General features: G+C 36.0%; 1 protein-coding gene across 1 annotated transcript; it reads left to right on the forward strand.

Moving 5' to 3' along the window:
- Window positions 1-375: 375 nt before the first annotated feature.
- Window positions 376-822, forward strand: PCOAH_00011340 (SICA antigen; the record flags this gene model as incomplete). Its single annotated transcript, XM_020057943.1, has 1 exon — window positions 376-822. One exon carries the CDS (start codon window positions 376-378, stop codon window positions 820-822), a length of 447 nt encoding a protein of 148 aa, XP_019913623.1.
- Window positions 823-13,025: the final 12,203 nt, after the last annotated feature.

The raw sequence follows: 13,025 nt of genomic DNA on the forward strand, positions 1-13,025 counted from the left end.
GCATTTTAGGGTGTATGTAGGATTTCGCATTTTAGAGTGTGGGTTTGTAGGATTTCGCATTTTAGAGTGTGGGTTTGTAGGATTTCGCATTTAGGGATGTGTGTGTAGGATTTCGCATTTTAGGGTGTGTGTGTGTAGGATTTCGCATTTTAGGGTGTGTGTGTGTAGGATTTCGCATTTTAGGGTGTGTGTGTAGGATTTCGCATTTTGGGTGTGTGTGTGTGTAGGATTTCGTATTTTAGGGTTGTGTATGTAGGATTTCGCACTTCGGTTAAAAGTAGCAATTATGGTTCAAAAAAAATATATTCACCCCCTATAAATCACTTTTTCCTTTTTTTTTTTTGTTTTGTTTAGTATTTTGGAATGCTTCGTAAAATGAGAAAACGTTACAGAAGAGATCATCAAGTACGTGGTCTACCATCCCTAGAAGAACTCCTTGTTCATGTGGACGACCAGGGAGATGGTCCACATGAATATGCGTTAGTAAAAGAAAGCAGACAACCAGGATCTGCTCCAGAAAAAACAAAGAGGTCAAGAAAACAGGGCGTTGGTCGCCGTGTTGGTCAACGTATCATTATTGATATCCATTTAGAAGTCTTAGATGAATGTCAAAAGGGCAATCTGCATTCGACGAAGGAAGACTTTTTTGAAATTTTGGTTCACGAATTTATGGGATGCCAATTTACGAAAGAAGACTTTGTTCCTATGGAACATGTTCGAAGTTCAGATTCCGGGTTTAGGGAGGACGACTCTGTTCCTAAGGAATGTATTCCTAATGGAAATGTACGTATGGAGGGTGTTCCTGAGGAAGGATGTTCCTAAGGAACATGTTCCAAGTTCATATTCCGAGTTTAGGGCAGAAGACTTTGTTCCTAAGGAAGACGTTCCTAGGGAAAGTGTTCCTACGGAAGATGCTCCTAAGGAAAGTGTTCCTAATGAACAGGTCCTTATGGAACAGGTTCTATGTTCAGATTCCGGGTTTTAGGGTGTACTAAATATTTTTTCTTTTTTTTTTTTTTTTTGTGTATTGCATGAATGTGTGTACGTTCATGTGTAATTAATATAAGTTCGGAAGGAAAAAAAAAAATTTTCTTCCCCACTTTATTCTGACTTGTTTGGTGAAATTTTTTTTTTTTGCAGATTAAAAAAAATGCCTATTCATTCTGTTATAAAATTTTTTAACTTAATAATTTTTTTTTCGTTTTTTTGTAATACAAGAATATTTCTTCAAGAATGTCAGGCCTTTTTCCGCATCCCCGTTAGGAGTACGTTTTTTCCTTAGGTGCTTATTCAAACAAACACATGGAAGGAAGGAAAAAAGGGAAAGTAATATGAAGAAGAGGAATAAAAAAAAAAAAAAAAAAGGAAAGAAAGAAAAGGAATGTAGGAAAAAAGAAGGAATGAGGGAAAGGAAGGAAGAATTGTCATTTTTGCTTCTTACATTGTATGCATTCTGTGTGCGGTGTTATTTATGCTCCTTTGAAGGCAAAAATTCCTTTACAGGTCCTACATGTTCTGGTAACCAATATTTTGGCGACCTACATTGCGATGACTATTTGTACTATTATTCGTTCTTGTTCCTGTTCTTCCCCTTCGAGACTGTACACCGTATACTGTTGATTCGTCCTCTGCAGTTGGACCTATAGTAGAAGTTTCTGTTAAGTCGTCAATATCACGCCCAGCTGATCTTCTCTTTCTTTTTCCACTTGAGTGGTTACCAAACCAATAAGACCATGGTTTATACTAAAGGGAGGGAAGGTGGTGTTAGGGTTGGAAAGAAGGAAGTCTGTTAGGTGTTTGGTGGGTTGTTAGGGGTGGTAGATGGAAGGTTGTTAGGGTGGTGGAAGGAATGTTGTTAGTGGCGGTTGGTGGAAGAAAGGCTATTAGGTGGGCTGTTAGGGTGATGGTAGGTGGGTTGTTAGGTGGTTGGTGATAGGTGGAAGAAAAGGTTGTGTTAGGTGGTAGGTGGGTTGTTAGGGTGGTTGGTGGGTTGTTAGGGTGGTTGGTGGGTTGTTAGGTGGTAGGTGGTGGAAGGAAAATTGTTAGAGTGGTAGGTGGAAGGGAAGGTTGTTAGGGGTGTTAGAATGAAAGGTTGTTAGGTGGTTTGTTAGGGGGTTGTTAGGGTGGTATGTGGGTTGTTAGGGTGGTTGGTGGGTTGTTAGGGGTTATGTGCAAATAAATTATGTAGTTTATTCTACATATTTGTCTGTTCATATAGCATTGATGTGTCTATTGGTTATATTTTTAACATTCATATGTTATAACTGTAATTATAACTGTAATTATAACTGTAATTATAATTACATAGTTATATTTGTGATTGTACCTTATATAATAAGAAAGGAGCGACTGTGAATGCTAGTATGCCGAATATGGAGGAAAGGGCCGTGGTGGTGGTGGCTTGACGAATAGCTTCGTTTGCTGTAGAAGATAATTGATCCGCTTCAGCCGTTGCAGTTGCCCGTTCAGATTCTAATTTAGATTGTGCATCACAGTACAAGGTAAAGAATTTCGACGCATCACAATATGCTCCGTACTCTGACTTGAACTTTGTACAATATGGTTCCCTTTTCCTGTTAGCATCTGTTTCGCAATCTGTGCTCACAGCTTTACATGCTAAGGAAACTTTGTTTAGGTAACTCAACCACTGTGCGTCACAATGGGGCCCACCATTTTGTAAATTATCCCTTATCCTACAGTAGTCGTAGGAATAATCGAATATTGTTTTCCTATGTTGGAAAGTTGTTTCGTCAGGATTATCACGGGGAATTTCACATAGCCCTGTCCCAGAGGGACTATTTATAGAGTCGCAAAGAAGACCTATGTGAAGTTGGAAATTCTTACTTTTCCATGCACCTTTAGATAATTTATCTCCTAGCCAATAATAAAAGAAATGGCGTGCTGTACATTCTAGTGATTTCTTGTGTTCATTTCTGTAATTTTTGTATATATAGTCCAGTGCTATCTTAGTTCGATGAAGATGCATCGTAAGCTCCCTATTTTCCAATTGATAACTCTTTACTTCTCTGCCGCAATCACTTTCATCTGAACAGTCTACATTGCTCCCTTTTCCTTTTTCGAATTTATCATAGTACTCCTTCCATGAAGGGAAACTTTCCGGATCGGTCGGCTGCAAATATATTGTTCGGTAGAAAAGTGGAATATGCAAATGTAAGTGTAAGTGTGTAAGTGAACATTTTTCTATATATACGTTTCTCTTTTTTTTTTTATTATATTATATATGGGGAATATTATATGAATAATATGAAGTTATTCATTCTTGAATAGAAGAAGTAACATTCACCGCTATTGCCATGGTTAGTGTACGTTTCTATACACTGTGAAATTATTCTGGAAGTTGTTAATACATTCAAAAAGGAGGGGGAAATACAAAGGCTGTACTTGTTCAACAGTGGTTATTGATGAATATATGTCAAATTTTTGCACTTTTTTCACTTTTTGCACCTTTTATTATGTATGTGAAAAATCATACGTACACATATTACACTTCTACTTTCTTCGAATAGTAGTAGTGATAGGACATTACACATACATATGTGTACGTATGTACGTCAAATCATTACATATATAGGTATATATTAATTATATATATATATGCATAATGCACATAAATATAAACAAATATATATGTTGGAATGACAAAGAAAAAGAAGTCAAAAAAAGGGAGGATACACTTTTTACACACGTTCATTATTTATTCATTTTACTTTGTGTTGTTGTACATAATTCTTCTAAGAAAATTGTGCCATTATCATTATTTAGGCATGCACTTCTCACCAGTTATTAACTATATAAGAAAGTAATTCTCTCTTTTTAAATGAACATTTTAAGCATGTGATATATTGTAAGTTCATGTTTCCCTCTATTATTGAGAAAAATCATTAAAAATTGTTAATAAATATATTGTATACAGTTCATGTGTATGGAGCAGAGAAAGTACATTATACACCTCTTCCACTTCTGGAATAGGTGCACATTGCACATTATTCGACTCTTCTTCCCTTGTACTCATCCTCCCCCCTTTTATTTCTTCATTATATTTTTGCATATATATAAGAATGTTCACCCTCCTTTTTTTTTTTTTTTTTTTCTTTTTTTAATTTCCCTTTTATTCTTTTCGATAAGTATACTGCAAATAGGTCATTTATATGAATGTGCGACACATTACACATCTGATTTATCTGTTTCCCTCCTCTTTTAAAAAATATGTGCACACTATATATTGCATATATTAATGTATCCCCCTTTTTTATTTTTTTTTGCTTTGTTTAAGTTAAAGAAGTTTGAAAAGGATTGAAAAGGAGGTTGTTAGAATGTTGGGGGAGTTTGGAAGAGTTCAAGGAGGGTTAAAGTGGTTTGAAGTGGTTTGCAAATAGATTAAAATTGGGAGTAAGGGAAAGGGGAAGTGGAGGAAAGGAAAGTCAAAAGTGTTTCACTTTCTTCGATCTATTTCATTGTGCGACTACTTTTGGGCTTAATTCTTTATATATTTTTGCCTTAAATTATATATATGTGCACATATTATGAAAAGATTTTGGATACATATGGGTGTATTATGTTGTCGTTGTTTAAATAATTAATGTATATTATTCGAAAAAAAAAAAAAAGATAAAACACCTACCATATTTCTCTTTATACTTATGATTGAACAAGCAAAATATACCTGCACACACATGAACACATTCTGTATGAAAATATATATAAGGAAGCAACAGCACACAACACACAACTTCCAATAATAAGTTTATTATGCATATGTACATAGAAGAGAATATACACCTGTGTGAACAATGTCAGGAGTAAGGAGAAGAATTTTAAGCTCCTCTCACTTACTTTCGCCTGTTTATCATGTTTCATGTATACATATATGTAATGTACGCCAAAATTCCATAGGTAGCGCATAATGTAATGAAAATCATAGCGAAAGTAAAATGGAAGTACACATGTACACACTTACACATATATTCCACTTCTTTACGGACAATATATTTACAGACACCACCTTCACAACTGTTAAATTCATATGGGCTATGCTATAAGAACTTCAATGATGGTAACACGGAGAGCTGTGATAACACTAATAACAGTGCTCAGCAGTTAATGAGTAAATTACAGAGTGACTTCAGTGGGTATACGGAAATTGTGAAGGACGCTAAGAAAATCACGAATGCTTACTGTCTCGCATGTACATTGTATCAACAGGCACAATATGGAGATGCACCTTGTCATTTATTTTACTATTGGTTGGGGGATAAATATCGGCAACATTTAGGTGATAAAAATTTGTCAGATCTCTTGAAAGTAATTAATGGAGCGCTAAAGAGATCTACTCATATGAAGGAATGTAAAATTGAATACACTAATATTAACAAAAACCTCCTCTCCTATATGAAAAAAATATACGACTATTACTATGAGCATGATACCATAAACGGGAGGTTACTGAAGAATTGGCCCAACTGCGAGACACAGTGGTTGAGTTACCTAAATGAAATTTCCTCAGCATGTAAGGCTGTGGAACCACGTTGCACAGCAGAGGAGAGTCTCAATACTGGGTCATATTGTTATGTCTTTTATAACAAGTACAAGGCACATTGCAATACCGCGAAAGCGCTAGAATTTTACTGCACAGAAAAATCTAAATTGGAAAAGCTGGAAGCAGACAAAAAGCAGGCAGAAAAAGAAAAACAATCCATATCCAACCAATTAAACGAAGCATTGAGTAAAGCGAGTGATGCTTCTTCTCTTTGTTCTGCTTTTGGTACCTTAGCACTAATAGAATTACCAGCGACCCTATTCCTTCTATATAAGGTAAGAACTAAAACAATAGTTGTGAAATATAAATAATAGTAGACCTTTTCTTCCTTTCCTCCTTAGAATCCTCCTTCCCTTCCTTCCTTAGATACCCTTCCTTTCCTTCCTCCTTAGACCCTCTTATCCCCTCCTTCATCCTCCTTAGACCCCTTCCTTCTCTTCCTCCTTAGACCCCTTCCTTTTTTTCCTTAGACATTTCTTCCTTCCTGCCTAGACCCTTCCTTTCTTCCCTCCTTAAACCACCTCCTTTCTTCCTTCCTTAGAAAACCTCCTTCTTTCCTCCTTAGACATTCCTTTCCTTCCTTCCCTCTTAAACCTTCCTTTTTCCTTCCCTCTTAAACCTTCTTTCCTTCCTCCCATCCCCTAACAATCCACCTTCTATCCACCTACCACCCCTAACAACCCTTCCTTCCACCTACCACCTAACAATCCACATACCCCCCCCTAACACAACCTTCCTTCCATCTACCACCTAACAATCTTCCCTTCCACCATACAACCCCTAAACAACCCACCTACCACCCTAACAGCCCGCCTATCACCGTTGCACGTAACAACCATCCTTCCACCAACCACCCCTAACAACTTTCCTACCACCTAACAACCTTCCTTCAACCAACCACCCCTATCAACATACCTTCCACTCTTCCATCAGTATAAACCATGGTCTTCTTGGTTTGGTAACCACAATTCTGGAAATGGAGGAAGAAGAAGAAGCACAAGGAAGAAAAGATCAACTGAACAGAACTTTGATGTTTCTGCAGAAGATACTTTCGCCCAATATTCCACAGATAATTCAACAATAGGTGACTCCACAACAGAAAATTCCACCACACTAGGTTCTCCTACAGCGTACATAAGACGGTCTACCAGGAATGGAAGAGCAAGAGCAGGAACAAATAATAGTACACCAAGTGATCAGCGAAGAAAAAATATAGGTTATGGTTTCATGTAACACTGAAGAAGTGCCCTTCGGAAAAAACAATAAATGACCGCACTCAGTTCATACAGTGTAGGAACAGAAGAACTTCCCTTTCTTTCTTCTTTTAACATAATTTTTTTCTTATTTTTACTTTTTTCTTTCATTGTACGAAAGTGCTCATGCTTATGTGTAATCAACATAAGCCTAAGAAATTCTTCCAATTTATTGTGATTTGTCGGTAAATTCTTTTATTAAGGATGCAAAATGTTCATGAAATTCTTCGCACAAATTCTTATCTTTGTATTTTTTTTAATCCTAATAATTTTTTTTTTCATTCTCCTTTTTAAGTTCTAATTATGGACATATTTGAAAAGGTGCTCCTCCCAAATTGTGCGCGGGTCCGCGAAAGGTTCCCGGGGAGGATGTCCTCCCCCCTTTTTGCCTATTCTATGCCCTTTAATTTTACCTCCTTTGCTTTTATTATTTTTTTCCCTTTTCTTTTTTTTTTTTTTTTTTATTTCCCCTGTCGCAACACAGCGCGCGCTTCTTTAAAAAAAAAAAAAAAAAAAAAAGTCCATCTCATATGCTTTGGAATACGCACTCGTAAAATTTGTCCTTACCTCCCTCCTTCCCGCGGGGTCATATGTGCGCGCCCCTTGAGGAAATTGAGGATGCGTGAGAAAAATTGACAAAAGGTGGAAAAAAAAAAAAAGAAAAAATTAATATAAGAAAAGAAAAGAAAAAATTATTTTTAGGAAAAATAAAAAGAGAAAAAGAAAAAGAAAAGAGAAGAAAAAAGGAGAAAAAAAGGGCAGTCGGAAAAATGAAAGAAATGTCATTTTGTTTCTTACACACTGTATAAACTGCATGAATTGCACAGTCATTTATGTACCTTAAAAGGGGGACAATGTATATTTTTTATAATTAATAAAAGAGACACGTTCCTTCCCCCTTCCAGATGTTACGTACGCTGATACCCAATATTCTGACGACCTCGCATATTGCTTGTTCTTGTTCCTCCTCTTCTGGTAGACGGCCCTGTAGACAGCCTTGTAGGTTGTCTTATGTGTGCAGCAGAATGTACTGTAGAGTGTTCTGCTGTTGAATCACCTATTATTGATTCAGTTACTGAATCATATGTTGAGCTGCTTTCTGTGAGTGTATCAAAGGTGCCCTCAGTGAACCTTCTCTTTCTTGTGTTTTTTCTGCCTCCTCCAGAAGAGTGGTTACCAAACCAGGAGGTTAGGGGGGAATACTGAAGGAAGGAAGGTGGTGTTAGGGTGGTGGTAGGTGGGTTGTTAGGGGTGGTTGGTGGAAGGGAAGGTTGTTAGGTGGGTGGTTGGTGGAAGGAATGATTGTTAGGGGTGGTAGTTCGAAGGGAAGATGGTTATAGGTGGTTGTTGGAAGGAAGGTTGTTAGTGGTATTAGGTGGAAGGTACAGTCTAAGGAGGAAGGAAGTTTCTAAGGGAGGAAAGGAAAGGAAGGGGTCTGAGGGAGGAAAGGTTTAAGGAAGGAAGGGGTCTAAGGAGGAAGGAAGGACCGGAGGGTCTAACGAAGGAAAGGTTGTTAGGTGGAAGGAAGGTTGTTACGTGGTTGGTGGATAGATGGGTTGTTAGGGGTGTTTGGTGGAAGGAAGGTGGTATTAAATTCTTGGGATGGTAGGATGGAAGGAAGGTTGTTAGGGTGGTAGTTGGTGGAACGGAAGGTTATTATATTAATATGTTAAATATTTCAATTTTTTTTATTTTTAAAATTTTTGGATTTTTAAAATTTTGGATGCTTACTTTGTATAATAAGAATGGGGCACCTATTGTTGCTAAGGTGCCGAGGACAGAAGAGATGGAAGAGGTGGTGGTGGATTGGCGAACGGCTTCGTTTTTTTGAAGGGACGCTAATTTTTCTTCAGACTCTATTCTTTCTTGTGCAGTTGTTAATGCATCTTCCAATTCTGATAGTTCCTTTTGAAGATCTTCCTTATGTGAACCCCAAAATTTGGTACAGTACTCATCCGAACTTTTTGCGGCATCAACCTTACAGCGTGTTTCAATTTTATCCTTTGCTGATTCGATATTCTCTATGTAACTCTTACATATCTCAACACCCTGGGACTCACTATATTTTAAGAGAGTTTGTATGACACCATAGTCATACAGGAAATCAAATAATGTTTTCATTTGATCGAAGTCCTTTTTTTCAATATTAGTGTATAGGTTCGTGCAGTGGCTGGTAACCGTTAACTTTTTCAATTCATCGTAAATATCCCTCATATCATTCTTAAATCCACTGTCTTGCTGTAAATTCTTAGACAATATATCCCCTAACCAATAATAAAACCAATAACACCATTCATGATCAGGATTAGTGACATTCTTTTCCTCATGCATATGACACCACGCACCCATAATATTCTCCTTATATGACTCAATGCCAACGTACCTACTTATTCCTTGTGCACTTCCTCCATTTCTGGTCAATTTAGTACAACCCTTAGTATCATTCCACTTGCTGAATTTCCTGTAGAAAATTACATTTGAGTATAAACTTTCCAATTTGTCCTTCTATAAATATATAATGAACGAAGGAAAATATATATACATATCGATATATATAACATATATATACATATATATTCATATATATACACATATGTTGACATATATATATATATGTATATATATGTGTGTACATAGAGTACTAAGTGTGCATTATGTACTTCTGTTCGTATTGCAATAAAAAAAAAAGAAGGAAGAGGAACAGACCTTCAATATTGTTCTTAAATATTCGTTCTTACCGCTCCTGCTGACATTCTTTATATATACTTCTTTATGTTATGAATTTATGTTAGAAGGTGTGGTGTATATTTCTATATATAATTAAAAGTGTTCACAGGTTGTTTGTACTTTCTTAAGGGGAATGTGTGTATGCATTTCATACATTACAAAATAATGAACATTAAGGAATAGCCTTTCACTTGCTGCTTTTTTTAATAATACACATATTCCTCATTTTTTAATGAATAATACCTTATTATACATACATATGTATGTATGTCGAATTATTTCTCTCTTTTTCTCTCTCCCCTTATTATTAAAGTACAAAAGGGAAGAACACAAAAAAAAAAAAAAAAATATATATTTATGAACAATATATATATAAGAGCAAAATATATATATAAGAAGCAGAACTAAATGAAAAGAAGGGTTCTAAGGAGGACAGAGAGAAAGGAATGTCTAAGGAGGAGTGTAAGGAATACTAACTTTTTCCATATGTCCCTTCATTCATTTATTTTATATTATTGTAGTGTAGGTGATTGCTAATAACATTCCACTGTTATTTATACACTTTTCAGCTCCCATATATATATATGTAATAATAATAATGTGATTCCTTTCCTGATAAGAAATTCTGCTCGTACTATTAATTTATGTTTTGTTCCTTCTGAAGAGGGGATCTTAAAGTATTGTTCACTCGTGCATAATACAGTTCATATATAGAGAATTTTATTCCTTCCCCAATACACACATTTAGTCATATTTCATAATGTGCGCATATTTATGAAATGAATAGAAGAAAGGGAATCTAATACAAAGAGAACTGTGTTTATTATATGTAAGGGAAAAAAAAGGAAATGTGCATACCCTTTATAATTACATTTTCTGCAATACACTCTTATCTCTTTCATAATTGTTCAGTAGAAGTATATATTTTGACTCCTTCATTTCCTTTTCCCTTCTTCCTATTTCTAATTTAAATTTCAGGAACTTTCGAAAAATAATATATGTTACCATGTACTATGCACAAATTGTGTACAGAAGGGGGTTCAAAGAATTTGGGAGGGTTTAAAAGGTTTGAAAAGGTTCAAAGGCGTTCAGAGGAGGTTGTTAGAATGGTTTAGAAGTGTTTTATGGGGTGTTAAAATGTTATTAGGGAGGGTTAAAAGGTTTTAGAAGATTCAGGGTAAGAAGGATCAGAAAATTTTCCCTGAATAGAAGTTCATCATTCTAAAAAGGGCGCGGGTGGGCACAAGGGAACTTTGATTAAAAGTCAACACAGTTGAGACAAATAATGGGACGAATAGTGGGACGAATTATAGTTACTATGAGTTACCAGGAAGTAATAGAATGTAGAACAAAAATATATAGGGGGCCAGGGAAGAAAAGGGGGAGTATGCTGATATTGGTGTTGCTATATATATTAAGGAGAAACTAACTCCTGCAATATTAGATGAACATTTGGAAGGGGGGACTGTCACACAAACACTATTGCATGATGATGCGTTCGCATATTCGTAGCAACAGATTACAAAAGGCTACTATAGGTAGGGTTCCTGTGCTTCTTCTAAAATTTATACATAGGGAAGAAATTCTTCCGTACATTGAATACTGCACAAATTACTGCGCAGTATGAGTGTAATATGGAATAGACATAAATTGGGGGACGCTGGGAAGAACTAACATGCATGACTTATCCAGAAAGGTAAGGAAAGTGCGCGTATTTCCGCCATTTCTTTCAAACTAAAAGGAATATAGCAGAAGAGAGTGGACCATTCTAATAAAGAAATAATATACCTAGTAGAAGGAAGCTGATATAATATCATAAACTCATTATCGGAAGTGTGGTATTACAATGTGAAAATGTTCATAACACTAGAAACCACATATATGTGGGAACTGACAAACTCCTCTTTTGGCTGGAAAGGTATGTGTATGTTTAGCACGCAGACATACACAATTTGTTACTCTATACTGTGGAAACAACATTTTATTTGGCTCCTTAGGAAGGAATAAAAATGATTGAAGGAAAAAGGGGGAAGGAATGGGGGAGAGTATTACTAATGTTAAAATTGTGGGAGGCATCTATGGCGTTACATTAAGGGCATATATCTGCAAGAACCACATACATAGAGAATCCGAAGGGACAGAGGAAAAAGTACAAATTTGGCTGTGGACATACTATCAGTGAGTAGAGGGTAGGTTATACAGCGGAGTATATAGGACTGTGTAATAATTTATAAACAGAGGAGTACATAAATGTGCGGGGAAAATGAAACATATGGTGCACTTTCCCTAAGAGTTCTAATAAATATTAAAGGACAGTACATACAAAATGACTGGTAGCATATATCAAAGAAGTAGTAGGAACATGAGAGTGGTTGTATGAGTTTTCGCACGTTACAAATGTTCCTACTACATGTGCTACCTCACTTCAAAATGTGCATAAATAATGTGAAGCATGTTCATATTAATATTCAGCCGGAAGGCCAGTATAGAGTATTTTATGATGTTCCTAATGATGGTTGCTCATATCTTTGAGAAGTGAGCGGAAGAATTTAAGGGATGTTCAGTTTTATGATTCTAGCTCTAAGTCCGGAAGGAATGATACACGTCCAGGTTGCATGGAATTTCCCCAATATTGAATTATACGCTAAGGGCAGTTCCACTTAGCAGTCTACCTCTTATCAATTCCTCCTTCGAATAAATTCCTATGGGATAATTCCTACAGAGAACAGTTTCTTATCGTAAAAAAAGGGCTTAAATTCCCCTAAGGACGAACATAATATATGAGAAAAGTCCGCTATATGGGAGGTATGTGCTTTATAAAAGGTATGTGTGTGATCTATAATGTGCACATACACTTATGCGCAAATATGGGATGATGAAGGTGGCGATGGCACATCTACAAATTTGGTACACTTCCTTCTCCATTTGGATGTGGAGAACAAAATGTGGAACACTCCGATTGGTATTCCAGTTATGCGCGTAATTACTGGTGATAACTTTCATTTAGCAACTGCTCCTTAAGCAGAATTTCATTGTTAGCGTATTCCATTGGCCCCTATTTTTTTTTAAGTATTTCTTGTAGAAATAATTTTTCCTTAGTTTTTTTTCTTTGGAAGTGTTTATATGTGGCAATTAATTTATTCTAACAGTTTTTCTTAATTATGCAAAAAGGGAAAAAGGTTGCATAGGAGGAAAAGGAAAAAAGAGGAGGAGATTCATCCTTTTAGGGGAATAACTTATACCGAACAAAATAAGGTATATGCAACATATGTGAATAAACAATGAAAGAAAAACAAGAGGGGAACATTCTACTGTTTTCCCTCTTATTCTAATATTTCACATTTGTTCGAAAAGGAAAAAAAAAAAAAAGAATGCAAATTTTGGGAGGTATACGGGAGAGTATTTCTAACGGTACGTTAATTTAGTTGAGCAAAAAAAAAAAATTGTTCCCATATTGCAGGTGGAATTCTACTATAGCAAGTGCGTTT

Source organism: Plasmodium coatneyi, chromosome 5 (assembly GCF_001680005.1).
Source record: "Plasmodium coatneyi strain Hackeri chromosome 5, complete sequence".
Classification (NCBI taxonomy): Eukaryota; Apicomplexa; class Aconoidasida; order Haemosporida; family Plasmodiidae; genus Plasmodium; species Plasmodium coatneyi.